A 19,733-nucleotide genomic window follows, 5' to 3' on the forward strand; every position below is an offset into this window, starting at 1 on the left:
TTTGAAATAATACGTTAAAAGATAAAATTATAAAAAAGCTTAAAAAATATTTATAAACTATACTACAATAAATATTCTCATGTATTAAATATATTTAAAACTTCTATCAGGTTGGGTTACAGTTTGATTTTTTTTAGTTAAAACCAAACCAAATCAAATATCGTCGATTTTTTTTTTCCAACACCAAACTAATCAAACCAAACCATAATCGGTTTTTTTTTTCCGATTTGACTCAAATTATCGGATTGATGCGATTTTTCGGTTTGAAGTTTCATTTGTACACCCGTAACTGTCAGCTCCACTCCGTCAACTTCTGTTAAAACGAGACTCTTATTTTATTTCCAAAAGGGTTGGGTCCAAAAGACTCCAATAAGAGAACGTTTTGATTTCCAAAAAACTTAAACATCTCTTTCTGGTTGGACTCAGAGTTTCAGGTCTCTCTGTTTTCTCTGTGTCCGTTGCATTAAATAAAACTCTTCATATAAGTTTGAATCCTTAATTACCTAACACGAGAAGCTCGTTCATATTTCAACATTTGCAGCTAGCGGTTCAGATCCAAATCCACAACATGAGTTTAAAGGCTTTTAAACTTCTAGTTTGATCTTCTTCATAGTTCTTTCACTTTCCAGACTCCGTTGCAATTTGCTTGCTTACTTTCTTCGGCACATACACAGTCTGAAATTCCAGTAAGTATTCTGTTAAGATATAGTACGTTTTAGTTATGTTAGTATGCTTATTTTAGGTACTATAGTTTTTAGTAGTCTTTTAATTCCATGGTGATTTATACGTATATCATTAGAAAAAGGAAAACTTTAAGTACATTTATTTCATATTATACTGGCATGAGATGAGATGAGCTTTGGCCTTAAGCGAGAATATTGGACGCAGTTGTTGTTATTGTGGTACGACAACTATGTTCATGCGACTGCTGCTTCACTTTTTTGGATTGCATTAGTTCTCAGTTTCTTATTTAGTAAGTAATAATGTGCTTCCAAGACTGTCATATGTGTTATTTTAGTGAATTCTTTCATTCGTAATCATCTTAATTAATGTGATTAATTATGATCGTTCTTGAGCACTTGCTAGCATGCATGTACTAATTTTAATGCCGTTTTAGAATTGTTAAGAACTAATTTCATGATTTAATTAATGTTATAGAGGGGAAAATTAAAGTACTTGGCTTTGGCAGAGATAGGTGATTGAGGAATACTCAAAGATGCCGCAAGAGAATATTCACAATCAGAGCAACTCATTGTTCAATACTAGTAGCAGTGTCACTCCCGTCAAGAACTTGAGAGGATTGAAGAGTTTGGCTTACAACTCTAGTAATGAAGCTTCTTACACAGAGGAGATGTTCAACGACCGCGACTTAGCTCAAAGAAAAGCTGAAGAAGCAGGTATGTAGCTAGTACGTCATAAATCTTTACTCTTCTTATTTTATTTTTCTAATGGTAGTGTCTAGACACTTGCTTCAATTATTCACACACCCAATAATTTTTCACATTAAGGATTGAAAACAAGAGAGAAATCACCTAACTTTTTTTATCTCTGTTGAGATTTAAACATTAGTCTCCCATGATTTTCCTCTACTTCATCCACCCTTAAGCCACACACGCAAATATAACGGCTATTTACCTTTCTTGTTAGAAAATGTTGACTATAAATAATATGAACAAAAAAGAGTTAGATTATTCTATTTAGTGAAACATCCTAATAATATAATGGTAGTGGTGTTGTTGCACCAAGAATTTAAATTTAAGATGAAAAAGAGGAAAATAAAGAAATGAATATTGTCCGGCACATCATGATGTTCTGGAGTAGTTGGAAACTTGGGTATTAGCTCACTGGTCTTAGACTATCGCTGGAAAAATTTGGGCCACCCCCATTACTGTACTTTTGCCTAAAGAAAGTTAAAAATTGTGATAACTAATTGGGAGAATTATATTTTCCTTTAATGACGCTTTAAAGAAGTTCTTAATCATTAATCATTACACCAAAGTGCACTACCAACCTTACGCAACACGACTTGGTCTAAGATTGGATCCAAATAACATACATATGCTCTACTTTTATGTACATGTGGGGTACAATGCACTCATATATACTTGGTGTTGAGATTGTTTTGAACTTTTTCTTTTCCAATTGATTAATCCACGACTTCAGATTTTTTCTAACCCAGATAGCAATTTATTCAACAGGTTTTGGCATTTATTTCTTGTGCCTTAATATTCGTACCTTATTAGTAGAGCTGTCAATATGGCTTGGCCCGCCCCACACGGGCTTTGTCATTTGATGAACTGGGCCAGACAGGTCCACTATTACGATGGGCCTTAAAAGGGTCAACCTAGCCTAGTCCTACGTGGGCCACGGGCATCCACGGGCAGCCCCACCATTTTTAAAAATTATCTTTTATATTTTCCAAATTTAAGTTTTAACCTAAAATGCATATATATATATATATATATATATATATATATATATATATATATATATATATATATATATATATATATATATATATAAACATATCGTAACTATAAGTCAATCACTTAATCACTTTTGACATTGTTCTAATAGATTACTATAAAACACAACAAGAAAAACAATCCAGTGTAATCCACAAGTAGGGTTTGGGGAGGATAGAGTATACGCAGACCTTACCCCTGCCTTTAAGAAGGCAGAAAGGCTGTTCCGTTAGACCCTCGGCTCAGGAAGGGAAAAGAGGAGGGGCAACTAAAAGTCAATATTTAGTTCATTAAAAGTCAATACTCAAAACAAACTACTCAAAAATATTTTCAAAGTGCTCATGGCATATCCAACACCAACAAATTATCTTCATCAGGCACATTTGAATCCCATGAAACAATGATGTCTTAACATCTTCATTTTCATCTAAATCTTTAGTTATATGCAATATTAATCTGTTAAACATTAAGAAATAACTAAAGTTTTAATAACAAAAAATATTTAAATTCACATAAAAAAATATTACCAATTTGAGATTGGAATACTCTTTTTGTTATTTTAGTTCCCTATATTTTTTTATATCTTTTATATTTTTAATTAAATACGTTCATTAAGCTCACGGGCCGGCCCAGCCTAGCCTCGGTCAAGCCTCATGGGCCACAGTCTTACTTGGGCCGGGCTTAAAAGCATCAGTTTTAAATGAGCTCCAAAAATTTTAGCACGATCCTATTAAATCACGGGCTGTATTGGGCCTACTCAACGGGCCAGGCCCATATCAACGGTTTACTTATTAGTCAATTTCCTCTTGTAAGTTCCCAATAACTTTTGTTAAGCATTTAAGTTTGGAGATTAGATAGCGAAGGTCGTAACATTTATTACTAATCACTTGGAAATTCATCGTAATATGAAAGTGCTGTGTGGGTTCAATATTAGGACAAAGAAAATATGGTAAATAAGCCCTAGTCATTTATAGGACTATCGGAGAATGCAGTGTATGTGCCGCGGGTAAAGGTACATTCACTTGACTACTACTATAATATTTGAATATGTAAAATTATTTATGGTGATGTATTGGTTGTTAAATCACACTAACCCAAGGGAAGCTTCCAGTATAATTAATGACAAAGAAGGCTCAAAATTGTGTCGTGAGTTTGACTCTCAACCGGAATATTTTTATATTTTTTGAATCCCCTTACCTCTAAATTCCTATCGTCCATTTCTTCATCACATATAAGATTGAGGCATAAGGCTGGTCTACTTCAGAAGCCTCTACTTTTAGGTAGAGGAAACCTGGAAATGAAAGCAAAGTTAGAAAAGATGGGCTTTTGAGCTTCAAGTAGGGCTAGCTATGTCTTATACATTATTGAAATTTTATAGCTCAGATTATGCATAGATAAAACTTAAAATGACTAATTTCCTTTTAATTACTACAGATATTATAAATTTCTTCATGTTCGGAAAAGCTTGAATTGCAGATAAGTACGTATTTTGGTGGCACTCTCTCTCTCTAGAAGGAAAAGGAAGTGTCCTATAGTATATTTTACAAAGTACTAAGTAATAACTATTACTTCAAAAATAAAGATACTCCGCACATAACTACGTACTCAAAACTGATAGTTGATGATATGCAAGTGGAAAACATTTATACAACAAAAAGGAAAAAAGGCGTAGCTGACAACGTGGCCAAGTTTGCTTTAACTATTGACAGGAGACTTTATAGAAACTTTTATCCAATCGAATTGTGTAAAAGTTATTGAATCAGTTAATTTGGCTGGGTAAATTGAGGGCAAAAAAGTAAGTGAATCAATCAGACTATATTAGTGCATAAAAATTCTTTATACTTTCTTATCATCTTAATCGGGGAAAAGGGTCCTCCGATATTCACTTCGAGTTAGTTGTGTGATGTTTTTTTCATTAAGAAAGGAAACATTCGCCTCACGATGGAAAATATGGTTAAGTTGGTGAAACACAACTATAGGTACAAAGTATAGTGTTAGAATTTACCGCAGCTTTTATTTGACAGAGTTCTCATTACTGAAAATGAAATAATAATAATAATAATAATAATAGTAATAATAAATTTTAAAAAAAACACCTTCACTCATTTAGATTGGAGGTTGGAGTCACATAAAGGATAAATGAATTATGAATATGTTAATTCTCTTAAAATGGAATAGAGGTTAAACTAAAGAATAATGTTAATAATTAATACTCTAATAGGAGTATATTTTTCTGAGGGAACATATGGAGCTCAATAGGGAACACACCGTAAAAAATACTTTATAAATTATTAAAGTGGGACAAACAGAAAACATAGGGAGATTTGATTTGGGTTTAGACAATATAATAGTAATGAAATTTAATTGCCACCTTGCATGGGGGAAAATAAGCTATATATACAGCTTCTAAAATTCTGACAGAAGAGTTGGCATTAACTTGCAGCTGCAAGGAGGTACCAAGCGGCGGAATGGCTGCGGCAGATGGACTCCGGTGCATCGGAGGTGCTCCCAAAAGAACCCTCCGAAGAAGAATTCCGTTGTGGTCTTCGCAATGGCCTCATTCTCTGCAACGTCCTCAACAAAGTCAATCCTGGTGCTGTTCACAAGGTACCCTCTCTTTACCCCTCATTCTGTGTTTACTCATACAGTTTAAATTTTATATATTGAAGTTGAGGTCACCCAACACATTAAACTTCAGGTAATTGTTTAAGCTATTTACAATGATAGTGCAAAATTCTTTTACAATATCAATGCAACTTAACCTATTATCGAAGGTTATTAGTTTTTCCTCTATTTTCCAAGTTGCCATACTCTGTTTCATATGGAGAATTACATGTTCTTCTAAGTCAACTTTACCTAATAGTAGGGGCGGAGACGGGATTTGAAACTGGATTAAGCATTCTAATCCATTTAAGTTACTGAATTCTAAATTAATAATTTGTATATATTCAATATATATGGTTTTGACCAAAGTTAGTGGTTCGGCCGAACCCGTAAGCTATACTCCAGCTCCACCCCCTGTCTAATAGTGTAAAAATCCTTTACTCCATCAGTGCGAAAATTATGAACTTGTGCATAAAAGGTGGGATAGTAACTTAAAAAGTGAGCAGTTATATGTTACAACAAGTTAAAATATACTGTTAATTTTACAGTAAGTTAATTCTTATATACAACAGAGGTTGTACACTTTGGGATCATTTGGTAGCCGGTTAGAGAGGAGTTATCCATCTATTAAAACTAGGATAACTTTATACATTGTTTGGTTAAAAGAAGGGGAAAAAATAATCTCCACATGGAAGCTAGCATAAGTTATACAATGTTTGGTTGTTTTTTCCTCTTTTCCACATAAAATGTATAGCATTGCTAATACAATGTTTGGTTCATATTTTTCTTTTCCGCATAATTAATACATGTTTAAGTTATGAGGGAATCTATGTATTATTTATGCAGAGTAGAATGTGGAATAACTTATACATTGTATTACTAATACTTGTATTAAAACACAAAATGACAAGAATACCCTTTATTCAAACTTGTATTTTTTTGTTTAAAAATATATATTTAAACTATACTAACAATTTTAATAAAATAAAGTAAGCTAATAATAAATCACACTCATGTTACATTTATATTACTAATCCTTATATAACTACCGCATAACTAATCCCCGCATAATTAATCCATGCATAACTAATCCCAACATAACTCAACCTTGCATAACTTATCCCTGCATAACTAATACATGCATTACTTATTCCTGCATAACTAATACCTGTATAACTAATACATGTATAACTAATACCTGCATAACTCTAACCGGCAACCAAATGACCCCTTATGTCATATCTAGCCAAGTGTGTGTAAGTATTTGATACATAGATAATAACTACTAAAAGGGATCCATGTAACATATCTTGTACTTAAATGGACAATGTCCTTGAAAGAAGGAATTCTTGAACGCCCAAGTAACTATGTGTTGGTACTTGAGATATAGGTGGTGATGAATTCGGTGGTTGATATGTCCTCAGAGGGTGCAGCCCAGTCTGCTATTCAGTACTTTGAGAACATGAGGAATTTCCTCGTAGCAGTTGGCAAAATGCAGCTTTTAACATTTGAAGCATCTGATCTTGAAAAGGTTAGATTTCCTCAGCTTTATTTCACCAGTGTTTTTCTTTGTATCTTCACAGATTTTGGTTCTTTCTCCTTGACAATTGGTGGGCGGGGAGTAGAATTAAATTTTTGGGGCCAAAGTCGTAGTAATGTACATTTTGTGTGTTTCGGGGTGGCAATGACTTCTTGTATTTATTTATCTGCAATATGCATAGTGTAATGTTAAAGGATGCTGTTAAGTTATAAAGCTCTTATGGAGCTGAGCTCTTGTTTGGCCTATTGATAATCCTCTTTAGTCCACTGGATCAATTTGTTCACATTGGTCCGGATTGTGCACAAGAGTGCTTCACATTGTTTTCCAAAATACAACAGTATTGAGCAAAAGTTTTGAACTTGTAGGGTGGCTCATCAAACAAAGTTGTAGACTGCATTTTGTGCCTGAAAGGATATTATGAATGGAAGGAAGCTGGAGGAATTGGAGTTTGGAAATATGGTGGAACTGTAAGGATCACGTCATGTCCCAAAGGATCACCATCCTCGTTTGGTGGTAGTGACAGTGCGGATGAGTCAGTGGATGACTCCGAGTCATCACAATTTGACCAGCTGTTGGAATTTCTCCACTTATCTGGCGAAGTCTCGTTTGAAGAATCAAATGCTGCAAATATACTGACCTTCCTCTTTGATCGCTTTGGTCTCGGGCTTCTACAGGCTTATCTTATGGAGCGGAATGGAGTTGAGGACTTCCATTTGAATTCAATGGTAGGTAAGACTATGTGTAGTTTATCTAAAAACAGGATTTCTTATTACATTGGTAACCTGAGTATTTAATTTAATCCAACAGGTCGTTGAATTTTTCTTTCCTAGATTAGAGTTTACTTGCTGACCTTGTTAGACTTAAGGCTCTCGGAAGACCTTTCTACTAATATAAATTCTATCCTATCCTACATGTCTCTGAGTCTGACGTCTCTCTAATTTTATTAGAAGTCGCAGCTTGTTAGAACAACTTTTGTAAACTCTATCAGCGATCAAGTAGTTGGTATACGCATTTCATTTATGCTTCATAATGAATGAATACATAAAGCAAGCGGAACATAATGATCAAAGGCCATCTTATAGTTTATCAAGGGCGTCTAAAAAGAAATTGAGTGATTAGTGAAATACCATTTCCAGAATTTAGAGGAAGAAGTTAGCGTTGAAAAGTTTAAAAATTGAACTGAAGGTCCAGGTGTATGTTGCTCTCCGAGTCTTTGTCACCATCAGGACATTGTTGGCTATCTCCTACCTTGATCACCATATCTTCCTCAAATAAGATATCATAAACTTTCCGCCATAGGTGTGACAATGATACAAAAATTACTACTTCTTCACTCACAACTGTGAAGGGGAGCCTTGGAGCAAAGGTAAAGTTGTCTCTGTGTGACCTATAGGTCACGGATTCGAGCCGTGGAGGCAGCCACTAATGCTTGCATTAGGGTAGACTGTCTACATCACACCCCTTTGGGTGCGTCCCTTCCCCAGACCTGCGTGGATGCGGGATGCCTTGTGCACCGGGCTGCCCACTCACAACTGTAGGTGTCTACTAGTTTTCATGCTGCATCTCATGTAAGACGAATTTCAAGCGTCATTCCTTCTGTGGACTAAGGATGAAAATTTGCAGGTAATTGATGCTGTTCTGAGGAAAGTAGTCAAGAACTTCTCTGGATTGTTGGTTTCTCAAAGCAATCAGGTAACAATGACAATTTGAATATAGGCTTTTTCTTGCGTAATACCAATTTTAATGCCAATATCACCATTATCACTGAATGTGGTTGATTGACAGTTTTTTTAACACCTGCAGCTCAGGCTTTTTTTGAAGAAAATACTGCCAGATGAGTGCAGTCCTTTATCAAGATCAGAAGTTCTAGAAACCATATCAAATTATCTGCGGCACAGAACTAGCTTGGTCTCCAGCGATGTCTCCAGATACTGCATTTGTGGTGGGAAACGGGAAAGCAGCTGGCATGACAATGGTTTCCATGCTGGCAATGAAGAAATAGTCGATGTTCAACAAAAGGAGTTAGAGGTATGATGATTTGACTACATCAACTTACAGTGACACACTCTTCCCCCTTCCCAGCAACAAGGGAGTGGGACTTCCCCTTTGAATTGACATATGTAGCTCTAGTTTGTTTAGTTTAATAATGCCCTCGATTATTGACTGAATTGTGGCTAAGCAGTTGTTGGTAGCAAATAATATGGGGAAAAAATAAAAAAATGAAGACTAATGAGGAATCGACCGATTCTTATGTGTCGTTATTTTATGTTTCAGGAGCTCAAAGTCTTTTGCAGAGAGACCAAGCTAGATGTCCAAAAGTATAAGTCAGGGTGGGAAGAAGAATTTAGAAGGCTTGGTTAGTACTACCTTAATGTCCTTTTGTGTTGAAAATGAATGGAACTTCCGTATTTGAATCTGAAAGAACTTTTCCTCAGTGCACCATATTAAGGGCCTCGAGGTGGCTTCCTCTTCTTATCACAAGGTTTTAGAAGAAAATCGCCTCCTGTACAATCAGGTCCAAGATCTAAAAGGTAAGTTTCTTGAGTTCTCTCATCTTCATAAAGAATATTTATAACATGGAAATAAGTTTACTTCTACTTCTCCAGGGACCATAAGAGTTTATTGTAGAGTTAGGCCCTTCCTATCTGGACAATCTGATGTGCAGTCCACAGTAGATTATATTGGAGAAAACGGAGACATCATGATTGTTAATCCTCGTAAGCAGGGTAAAGATGCTAGGAAGATTTTCACTTTCAACAAGGTCTTTGGAACTAAAGTAACTCAACGTATGTTTTCTTTCTCCAGCTCATTTGTTTTCATAACCACATATATGCTCAAGTATCAAGCTTAACTCTGGCATCTTAGCATGGGTACAAGAACCAGGCAACTGACAAAATCTCAACAAATAATCAAGAAAAGGCAGAAAACGTCTTTCTATTATAGCACGTGCTCCCTTTCTTTTTTTAATTATAAGTAGCACATTTCCCTTTTATTTTTCTCTTTACTATGACTACTTGTGTATATCTAGAATATCTATCCGTTACTTGATTTGCTTGAAAAATGAGTTGAAGCTGCCTGCTTTTCTCTTATCATAAATTATGTGTTTGTGAAATGTACTATCAATCAATATCTATCTTTTTATATTTGCAGAACAAATATACGTGGACACTCAGCCATTGGTTAGATCCGTTCTTGATGGTTTTAATGTTTGTATATTCGCCTACGGACAGACTGGCTCAGGAAAGACGTACACCATGGTAATTTTTAAAGTGATTTAAGTGCTATGATTCTTTTTATGAGATAGAGATGGTGTTATACTATTAGTTAGTTTTGTTTTACTAAATATTGTCCGAGCATGATGAGACGTTACAGTTAATGATAGTTAAGTCTCAATGTAATTATCTTTGCTTGATTGAAATCTTGTTCACTTGCCATTCCTATGCTATGTCTTCTCCTTTCTCTATGATATACCTCTAAACACTCTGGTGTCTATCAGATTTGCATATAGAACACTTTCAGAAGCTGAAGGAAGAGTAATTACAGTATGTTGCATTTGATATCTTACAACTGCATATATTTCATGCTTCCAGAGTGGGCCAGACTTGACAACAGAGGAGACATGGGGTGTAAATTATCGTGCTTTGCGTGATTTGTTCAGCACTACAAAGGCAAGACGGGACATGATAGAGTATGAAGTGGGAGTCCAAATGATTGAGATATATAATGAACAAGTGAGAGATCTCTTAGTCATTGACGGGGCTAACAGGCGATATCCTTTACATTGATATATGATGAACTATATTGTAACATGCTCACCTAAACTGCATCAGTTACACAACCAAAAAATTGGATTTAGTTTCAGGAAAAGTGACTTTTATTTTGTTGTCTAACCTTAACATTCCACACATTGGATATACGAAATAATTCTCAACTGAATGGCCTCAACGTACCTGATGCTAGTTTGATTCCAGTTAAATGCACTCAAGATGTTCTTGACTTGATGAGAATTGGGCATAAGAACCGTGCTGTCGGTGCTACTGCTTTAAATGAGCGGAGCAGCAGGTCTCACAGGTACTTGTTACATAAGATTAGATGATTGTTCTGAACTATTGCAGTGATCATAAAATGTATTCTTCTTTAATTCTTCCTACTTTTGCAGTATTCTGACAGTTCATGTTCGAGGAAAAGAGGTGGTATCTGGATCTACATTAAAGGGCTGCCTTCACCTTGTGGATTTAGCTGGAAGTGAGAGAGTAGATAAATCTGAAGCTGTTGGCGAGAGACTGAAGGAGGCGCAACATATAAACAGATCTTTGTCAGCATTAGGAGACGTCATCTCTGCTCTTGCACAGAAGAGCTCACATATTCCTTATAGGAATAGCAAGCTCACCCAAGTATTGCAAGATTCATTAGGTAGACAGTGAACATTTTCAATTTCTCAACTGCTTATTTACTGCGTTAATGCAGCTTAGCTTCTTTTACCTCCAATAGTTTACACTATACAGTGAACTAAGATAATTATCATTCCATGGATAGTATTACTATTTTAAACTAGGTCAGTTATACCCATGCATGATCCTGCTGAAAAAGACCGCAAACTTAGTACCTTAGAATGGTTACATGATTCTACAACATCACTCCCTGGATGTTCTGAAAAGTAACTCAAAGCAATCTTTGGTTTCTGATGTTCTACGAGGCTTATATTGGGTATTATCTCACACACTCCCTTACAGGTGGTCAGGCAAAGACATTGATGTTCGTACACATAAATCCAGAGGCAGAAGCATTTGGAGAAACAGTTAGCACCCTGAAATTTGCCGAGAGGGTTGGCTCCATAGATCTTGGTGCAGCTCGATCTAACAAAGAAACTGGTGAAATTCGAGACATGAAAGAAGAGGTCTAATTGCTAAAATCACTGGTTGATAAAATACCAAATTTTTTTTTGCACATGTAATTGATGTCTTTGTGCTTTTCTGGTTGATTTAGATCTCAAACCTTAAGCAAGTGCTGGAGAAGAAAGAAGCTGAACTTGAACACCTAAAAAGTGGTGCAAATGCTCGAGGTCAAGCATCACCTCTTCGCATGATGAGACACAATGGTAATGCTAGCTTGAAGACTGAAGCCATTCAGCGTCCTCTAGATGACACTAGAGAGGTAAATGAGTTGGAAATCCAAGTAACATCATATTCACATAGGCTATGTTCCATCAGAAATCCAATTAAGTTTCATATTTACATAGGCTGGTTTGACTTAAATTTAGCTTCAAAAGACGATGTCATTCACAATTAAATATCTTGACTACAAATATGTTTTTATTTTTAGTACATACTCTGATTAGTTTTAAAGTTCCTGAAGTATAGGAACCAACAACTTTATTTCCTTTGGGGGTATTTGCAATAAATCATTTTGAGAAAGTGATATACTTTTCATTGCTTCTGTTGAGGCGAAACAGGTAAGAAGCTGTTCATCAGGTAAACAAAGGAGGTCCCAGTTTCCCTCTAAGTTCACGGACAAGGATTTTGTACCAAAAATGCCCTTGCTCACAGAGGAAAAATCAGTAGCCTCGACCAAGAGGAGATCACCATCTCCCCCTGTTAGAAGATCATTATCAACAGATAGAGGTGCTCACGTCAGAAACAGAATAAAGCCTGAAACACTTGAAAATCCGCCAGTAATGAAACAGCCGTTTCCTGCTAGAGTTCCTGTCACAATTAACAAGTCTGTTACCAACATGCCGGCAATTGTCTGTTCGGATAAAATGAGAGGATATCAGGGTTCACAAGAGCAATCTAGGCAGGAAAATATCTCTGATGTTCTATATAGCCTCCAGAGGATCAACAACAGGAAAATTCCAGAACATGATGAGGAGCAGTTTAAGCAAGTGCTTAATGTAAGACAAGGTGCAATTAGAAAAAGTAAAAACGAGAATAAGATCAAATCTAAGCATCAGTTATCAACTAAAATACATATCAAGTCAGATGTTTCAGTGACATTGCTTTCTAATGGAGGCAGCGGTGGAATGATCGAGGAGGCTCAGAGAAGTGATATTTCTGAGTCTGAAAATGAGAACGGGCTGGTTGAGTCGCACATAAGTGGCAACATAAGAGTTGGTAATCTTCCAAGAAGCTTCTCAAGGAACTCTCAAAATGTCGAACAAAGGTATGATCTACTACTTTGAGAATTAATATGCTATCCAACAACCATTCTGATAATTTGTTATGCAAAGGTGGATAAAAGGGCAGCCCGGTGCACTAAGCTCCCGCTATGCGCGGAGTCCGAGGAAGGGCCGGTCCACAAGGGTCTATTGTACGCATGCAGCCTATATTTAATGGGTTCAACTAAATCCAATATGTTTTTACACAAAACATAGATATATATGTGGAAAAACATAATAATAAATCTGAACCCATAATTTCAAAGAACAATATGTTCAATGCTAATTAAGAACCTTAAAAGTTGAATGTATCAAGTTTAAATCTTGGATCCGCCTATGATAATTACGGAGCTAAAAGAGTTGGATGAATCTAGCACCTTTCCCGTTTGCATTAACTATTTGATTTTTTACAGAGAAAGAGAAATATCACATACAGTTGAAGCTTTTCTTGCTGGTAAATATGAAGACAGACCTTCAAGTGGCAATAACATGCTTCGGACTGCAGAGGTAAACAATTCATTCAATCCTGAATTCAGGAAACCTGAGGATAAACCTTCACATGCCAATAGAATTGCTCGGAATGCAAAGGAAGCGAGTAACTCATTGGCTCCGGAATTGAGAAGAAGCAGATCAACACCACGTGGAAAATTCATGCTTTTGCCCTGAGAACTTCCATATACACACATCATTTGGATCAACTAATTTGTTAGTTCTTGTACAGCCACTTCATGCATTTTGGAGCATGCCTTTCATACTAATTCGAGAAAGTTGAAGATGTCAATGAGGACTTCAACCAGTATTACTGTATCCTCAAACCATATTTGAAGTGATATTGCCATGTATTTATATACAATACCTGATAAGACTTTAATATATATGTACAGAAAATTGTATTTGTTTTAATATAAGGAATGGCAGATCAATGGATTTTTGCGAGTTAATTCGAACATGGATTAAAATGGCATCCCAGAAGTATTTCCTTAATGTTGTGAATAATCACGATAGCAATCCATTCAGTATCCGGCTGCTGCCTGCTAGTCAGAATCAATGAGCTATACTACCAATTCGTTAAATGATTGTGAAGGAAACTTGGTGAGCTTCGCGGCGTGTTTGGTATCTAGGAAAATATTTTCTTGGAAAATGAGTGGTTTTATCACTTATTTTCCCATGTTTGATTGTTGAATGAAAAACTTTTCCGGAAAATATTTTCTAGTGTTTGGTTAGTGAGTAGAAAATATTTTTCTTAGAAAATTTATAATTTAGGCAAGGACTATGAGAGACAAATGGATAAGGACGAGGGAGGGTGGTAGGTCGGGTCTAGGGACCAAGGTGAGGATGGCCGAGGGGTTGGGGGTGAAGGGGTGTGGTGTGGTGTGTTGGTTGTGGCGGGGTAAGGGGTGGGCATGGGTTGGGGGTGAGGTGTAGGGGGTGGGGTGGAAGGTAATAGTGTGGGTGTGGGTGTGGGTGGGGTAGAGAATAGGGCGGGAAGGTTGAAAAAGAGTTTTGGAAAATGTTTTCCCTCCTCTTGGTAGGGATGGAGGAAAATGAGTTCATGAGTAAGATATTTTTCAAAATATTTAAGCCAACCAAACATGAAAAAATTAAAAGAATTTCCTTCATGCCAAACACACCCTAGTAGAGACTTTTCATTACAAATCAACTTTCTTCCTAGCAACAGCATTGATCATTTATATGCACTTCATATTCATATTCATTACAGTGATATACGTGATGGCAATATCTCATCCACAGGTCACCCCGACTAATAACATTCTAAACAGTACAGTTGGAAAAAGTTTCATCCCAAAATAAAAAAATGAAGTTCCAGATAATATTGAAAAGCAAAAAGTGAAATTTTCTTTTATTCGCGGAAGGCACCTTTACAACACCATTCTGAGAAAGAAATTTTGCACACGTTTAGCATTAGACTAAAGACCAGCAAATTGACAGTATTACAATAAAGAGGAGATTTAAAAAGAAGGTTTTCACCTGACACAATTACACCTTTAAACAATGTTTATGGCTTACTAACGTTTAAACTTCCTGCTTTAGACATGGGTTTCAACACTGATGCCATACTTTAAAGTTTAAACACCTGCTTTATGGTGCTGACTCTTCATTAGTGAGCAGTCCCAAGAAGAGATAGAAGAAAGGCCCGATATACACCAGAAGTCTCCGAATGAACTGCATCATTCAGAGATTTCTTATGCTTTTTGTGGTACTCTGCTTTTATATACTGCATATCGATCTCAGTTCGCGTGACTATTATCCTAATGAGAGTTGTATCGTCCGTACCCATACCCTTCATTGCCTTGTGCAACTCCTGCATCGATTAAACATACGTAAGGTAAGGTGCAGATAAACAGCGCTTATAGAATACTTTTCATGTAAGAGATCAGCAGAGAAAAGAACGACTTACTCAATTAAAGATAAAAATGATCGAACAGGTCATTATAGCAACGTGAATGCTACTAAAGATTATTCTAAAACCCAAAACGGAAAATACTGTAATACAAACATAAACATCTTTAGAAGTTTCACTTCCACGTCCAGCTGCGATATAGAGCCAAAAAGAATAAGAAGTATCCAAAGTAGAAAGAGCAGTATGAAACATGCTATATGAAGGAAGAACATATATCATGGTAGAGAGGGGCAATGCATCTCGACGACAAACAAGTTGAAATAAGAGTGTTTTCTTGAAGGAAAAGAAGATTTGGAGGATAGTAATCTTCGGCAAAGTAAACGACATCCATAATCACAAAACACAAACCCCAACCCCATGTGCCAAATCTTTTTTTATAGAAACGGATGAAAAAGGGGATAATGGCATTTGAGGAAAAAAGAAAAAAGAGCTTACGAGAAGCATGAGTTCAAAAATATTCCGTGTTGTAGGCAGAATGGTTATCACATTTATGATTTGATACATATAATTTGTACCTTCGCAAAGTACTTTGCTGGATTCTCAGCACACTGCAAAATAGTCAAGAGGGCAAACTCAAAGGGTCCAGAGGTCTCACTTTTTACAGCCTGTAACAGTTGCTGTCCATTAGTCAACTGAAATTGAAAATCTAAAAATGGTTTGCTAAATGAAGTCAGCTTACCTTTTTCAATGAGTTACCATACATGCTATGATAAGCAGCACTAACAGCAGCCAAATGCGCCCTGCTTCTTTCAGAAAAAATTCGTATAAAAGCCTTCTCATCGGTTCCCAATTTCTTCTCCCCAGCTTTGAAAAGAGCTTTAGCATCATGTTCCACCGAAGCTCTGTCAACTTCTGGCCCTTCATAGCGCATTGTCCTTGCATATGCTAGAAGCAACTGTAGTGATTAAGAAAAAATAATAAATCTTTATCAATATGTATATGACTACTTGATTAAATTTAAAAGACAATACAAGGAAAGACTCCCATTTGCATCAAGAAAGTAAGACTCCACAACAAATACCAATGAATTGGAAACAGATACCGTACTAGAAACACGTCAGGATCCGACAAGTGCACCTCACTTTCCAATCAACAGAGACATAAGTGCCCCAGCTAAAAGGGTAACTGCTATAAATACACAAGTTACTTGAGAGTTCTCAGTTTCCCCTCATCTTTCCCAAAGTTGCAGAAATTGAAAGTAACAGACTACTTGATCGATGTATGTCCAGTTTACGTAGTAATCCCAGATTCTTCTGTTCTACTCTCCAAACCAACATCAAATTTGCTATGAGGACTGCATCAATTATCTTCTCCCTCGTACTAAGGCATTTTTATGTCAAAATATCAGCTTTCTGATTACTCTTGATTCGTTCCGCTAACAATGTAGCAACAATCTTATATAAACTGCCAATTATACTGATTGGCCAGTAATCTTTTTTGGTATAAGTGCAATGAGAGTAACATTGTAACTTCTCATCATCTATCCATTCAAATGAAAAGCATTCAGAGCCCTCCTCAGATCTCCTAAACTACTTTTACTTATTTATTTAAAAGTTGTTCCTAGGATTTTCTTCTTTCACGTACTTGTGATAATCATTTAAGAAAGAAAGGTTTCACGTGCGTACAAACGCAGAGGATTACTACCTTTTTGTGATCATCATAAGTCTGAACCTCAATATCCTGTTCAAGGTAGACACCAAACATGGAATGGTAAAGTTGTTTAAAATATTGTATTTGAGAAGGAGTCCGTGAACATATCACTTCAGTGGCAGCTCTGGGATCAATAACATCACCACTCAAAGCCTTCCTAACTAGGGTAGCATCCCTTCCTGCCAGATCACACATCCATAGCAACAATGCTTTCTGGAATCATTCAAAAAGATAAAAGAAGATCATGAAACAGAAAACTTGAAATAGAACATAAAAAACACGGAATCACATTATTGGCCAATTGCAGTTTCTCTTTGAATGTATAAGCTTTCGGCCTCTGAAGTCCATGTTTACTAATAGTAGTGGCAAGTTATTGAGTTATCAAAGTTATTCCAAAATTGCTACCATCCATCAATACCTCAAGGTTACCGCTAAGCTCTTTGGCCAAGCGCTTGTTTAGCTCTTCAGAGTACATAGTTCTGTATTCCTGTTGAATAAGAGCACGTTGAGTTGCATCACGGTGGGCAAGGATGTTAATGACTGCTGCTTTATCACATCCAAGTCCTACATTACACAGGCAAGTAATTAACTCAAAGGCCAGCTGCAGAATATAAACACACCATCATTTAACGAATGGTACCGCTTATGAAGTCAATTTCTGATTTTTCAAGTATTATATATATGCACTCATAAGAAATTATGTTAGAGATTACTTGATATTGCATTTAATTTCTACTTTGGATTACATACATTCTAATTCCGGAAACTAAACCCAAACGGGATGATGACATTTATCTGTTAATCTGATAGCAATTATAGGCGAAAGTAGTATATTGCCCTCTAAGTCATAGTTTACTAGGAATTCAAGAAGCAAAATGTAACATCTATCTTGTCCTGTCTGATATTTTGACTGGTTCAAAGTAATCCGTGTGATACAGAAACTACAACGCCTGCACTAAAAGAGAAATAAAATGTGAAGATTAATCCATTCTCTCAAGATAAGCTACCCTTAGTGCCATGAGAGACAACACCGTTTCACTTGCTACATTTCCTTGATTCTTCAGCACCAAAAAAAGGTTTTTAACTAGAAAACATATCCAATTGGAGTGGGGATAATACCCACTTAGTCTCCTAAGGTTTACAGTATGAGTATTTCATTATTTGCAAATACTGAAGTATGTTCAGTATTTGCAAATAAAGGTGTGGCCATCAGTATTTGCAAATGCTGAAGTACTTCGGTATTTGAAATAAAGGGCAGTGCACCCGCTATGCGTAGGGTCCGAGGAAGGGTTGGACCACAATGGTCTATTGTACGTAGCCTTATCCTGCATTTCTACAAAAAACTATTTTCACGGCTTGAATTCGTGACCTCCTGGTCACATGACAACAACTTAACCAGTTACGCCAAGGCTCCCCTACACCAGTATTCAAAATACTAGTGAAATATTGAAAAACTTATTTGAAAGAGTATTACAAGTGAAATAATGTGTTTCACTCACAAATCTTCAAATTGTTTTGCAAGATCTATTTTTAATTCAAGAAAACAACTACAACTCAGTCTCAAATAAGTTAGGATCGGCTACATGAATCGTTACCGACCAAGTTACTATATGTATTGTTACAGACCAAGTTACTCCATTTAAATTCATCTCATGTTAAATTCGATGTTATATATTTTTAAAGACACGATATAAGCTTAAGTACATACTAGAACTACACGTGTTGTACTAGATCGACCCTGGAGCATAACTATCAGTGCTTCAGTAAGATAACACCATGGTAAATATCTGTTTTAAGCTTTCTTTACAGCTGAATTACAGCTTGAAGTAGTATGTGTCACCAAAATAACTGTCTTTTTCTCTTTTTTTGGGGGATAAAGAACTGTCATTCTCTTCATAAACTTTTTAGTTTTTATCTTTCTTTAGAATGTTATAAGAGTATTTCCTTTGTTCGAAAGACAAACCTTTTCGGAGTACGAGAGTCAAATTAACTAAATTTTTTGTGTGAATTAAATATAGAATTTTTAAATTTTTTGAAATAAATTTACATACATAAAGAGTATTAGTCGCAATAGTAACAATTTAAAATATTTAAAAATTATTTATAAAGAATATGGTCAAAGAAATCATTGGTTGACTGAAATATAATAGGTTCACAAGCTGGGCCTAATGATGATGTTCCTTTTTTGTCATGCTTGAAGCTTAATTCACTGAAGTATCAACTCATCATCTAAAACAAAAAAACAAAAAAAAGGAAAGCAACAAATTAAGCAAATGAATTACAGTACAGAAGAGAAGACAAACATAATTTGTGAAAATTAATCAGAGGAATTTTAATTGTACCTTTGAAAGCTTTATATAGTTGCATGGCATCATCACGAGGTGAAATTAGAACTGAAGGAACAGTTAGGCTTGCCATTTCTCTCTTTGTGCTTTCTTTTCTCCTTCTTTACGTTCTCTCTTTTTGCTTTCTTATGCAGGTGTTGGTCAATACAGTTTGAAGTCGTGTATAAAAGGGTTTACTTCATTAGCTAAATAAGAAAAATCAAACCGTGTGGGGAAGTACACTACATTGTCGACAGGTCAACTACTACAACCACCTCTCATTTTCGTGTTTATCTCTATCCTTATAAAAGGCGAAGCTCCAATAATGGTGAAAGGGCCAAAGTTGGTCCTTTCCTAAAGGGCGGACCCACATAGGCCAAGCCGGTTCAAATGAATCCGGTTCGTTGAATACGGAAGTTAAATTCTGTAAAATGGATATATAAAAATTATTTGAACCACTTCCTACAATTTCATCGCGTGGAATAAGTGGTCTAGTTGGGTTCAAAATAAACTGAAACGTCCCGAGGTCGAAACCTGACGACAGCCTTTTTTTTTTTTTTAGTTTTGCTCCTGT

General features: G+C 36.0%; 2 protein-coding genes across 4 annotated transcripts; one reads left to right on the forward strand and one right to left on the reverse strand.

Moving 5' to 3' along the window:
* The first annotated feature begins 368 nt into the window (after positions 1–368).
* On the forward strand, positions 369–13,704 carry LOC107789615 (kinesin-like protein KIN-14F). Of its 2 annotated transcripts, none has more exons than XM_016611462.2 (18): positions 369–686; positions 1,190–1,397; positions 4,909–5,072; positions 6,460–6,600; positions 6,975–7,334; positions 8,233–8,301; positions 8,413–8,637; positions 8,884–8,965; positions 9,045–9,140; positions 9,216–9,395; positions 9,760–9,866; positions 10,200–10,378; positions 10,516–10,680; positions 10,769–11,022; positions 11,343–11,506; positions 11,596–11,763; positions 12,062–12,768; positions 13,177–13,704. In XM_016611462.2, exons 2-18 carry the CDS (start codon positions 1,217–1,219, stop codon positions 13,427–13,429), a joined length of 3,495 nt encoding a protein of 1,164 aa, XP_016466948.1. In that variant the 5' UTR covers positions 369–686; positions 1,190–1,216; the 3' UTR covers positions 13,430–13,704. The 2 variants fall into 2 exon arrangements, with proteins under 2 accessions (XP_016466948.1, XP_016466949.1); XM_016611463.2 differs by having other exon boundaries at positions 547–686; positions 1,159–1,397.
* An 893-nt stretch (positions 13,705–14,597) lies between these two features.
* LOC107789616 (annexin D5) lies at positions 14,598–19,483 on the reverse strand. Of its 2 annotated transcripts, none has more exons than XM_075234549.1 (6): positions 19,178–19,483; positions 17,254–19,064; positions 16,830–17,048; positions 15,865–16,080; positions 15,701–15,790; positions 14,598–15,086 (listed from the first exon to the last, which is right to left on the reverse strand). In XM_075234549.1, the coding sequence occupies exons 2-6, from the start codon at positions 17,308–17,310 to the stop codon at positions 14,883–14,885; spliced, it is 786 nt and encodes a 261-aa protein (XP_075090650.1). In that variant the 5' UTR covers positions 17,311–19,064; positions 19,178–19,483; the 3' UTR covers positions 14,598–14,882. The 2 variants fall into 2 exon arrangements, with proteins under 2 accessions (XP_075090650.1, XP_016466950.1); XM_016611464.2 differs by having other exon boundaries at positions 17,254–17,399; positions 19,178–19,451.
* Between the last annotated feature and the right edge of the window lie 250 nt (positions 19,484–19,733).

Source organism: Nicotiana tabacum, chromosome 2, assembly GCF_000715075.1.
Source record: "Nicotiana tabacum cultivar K326 chromosome 2, ASM71507v2, whole genome shotgun sequence".
NCBI lineage: Eukaryota > Viridiplantae > Streptophyta > Magnoliopsida > Solanales > Solanaceae > Nicotiana > Nicotiana tabacum.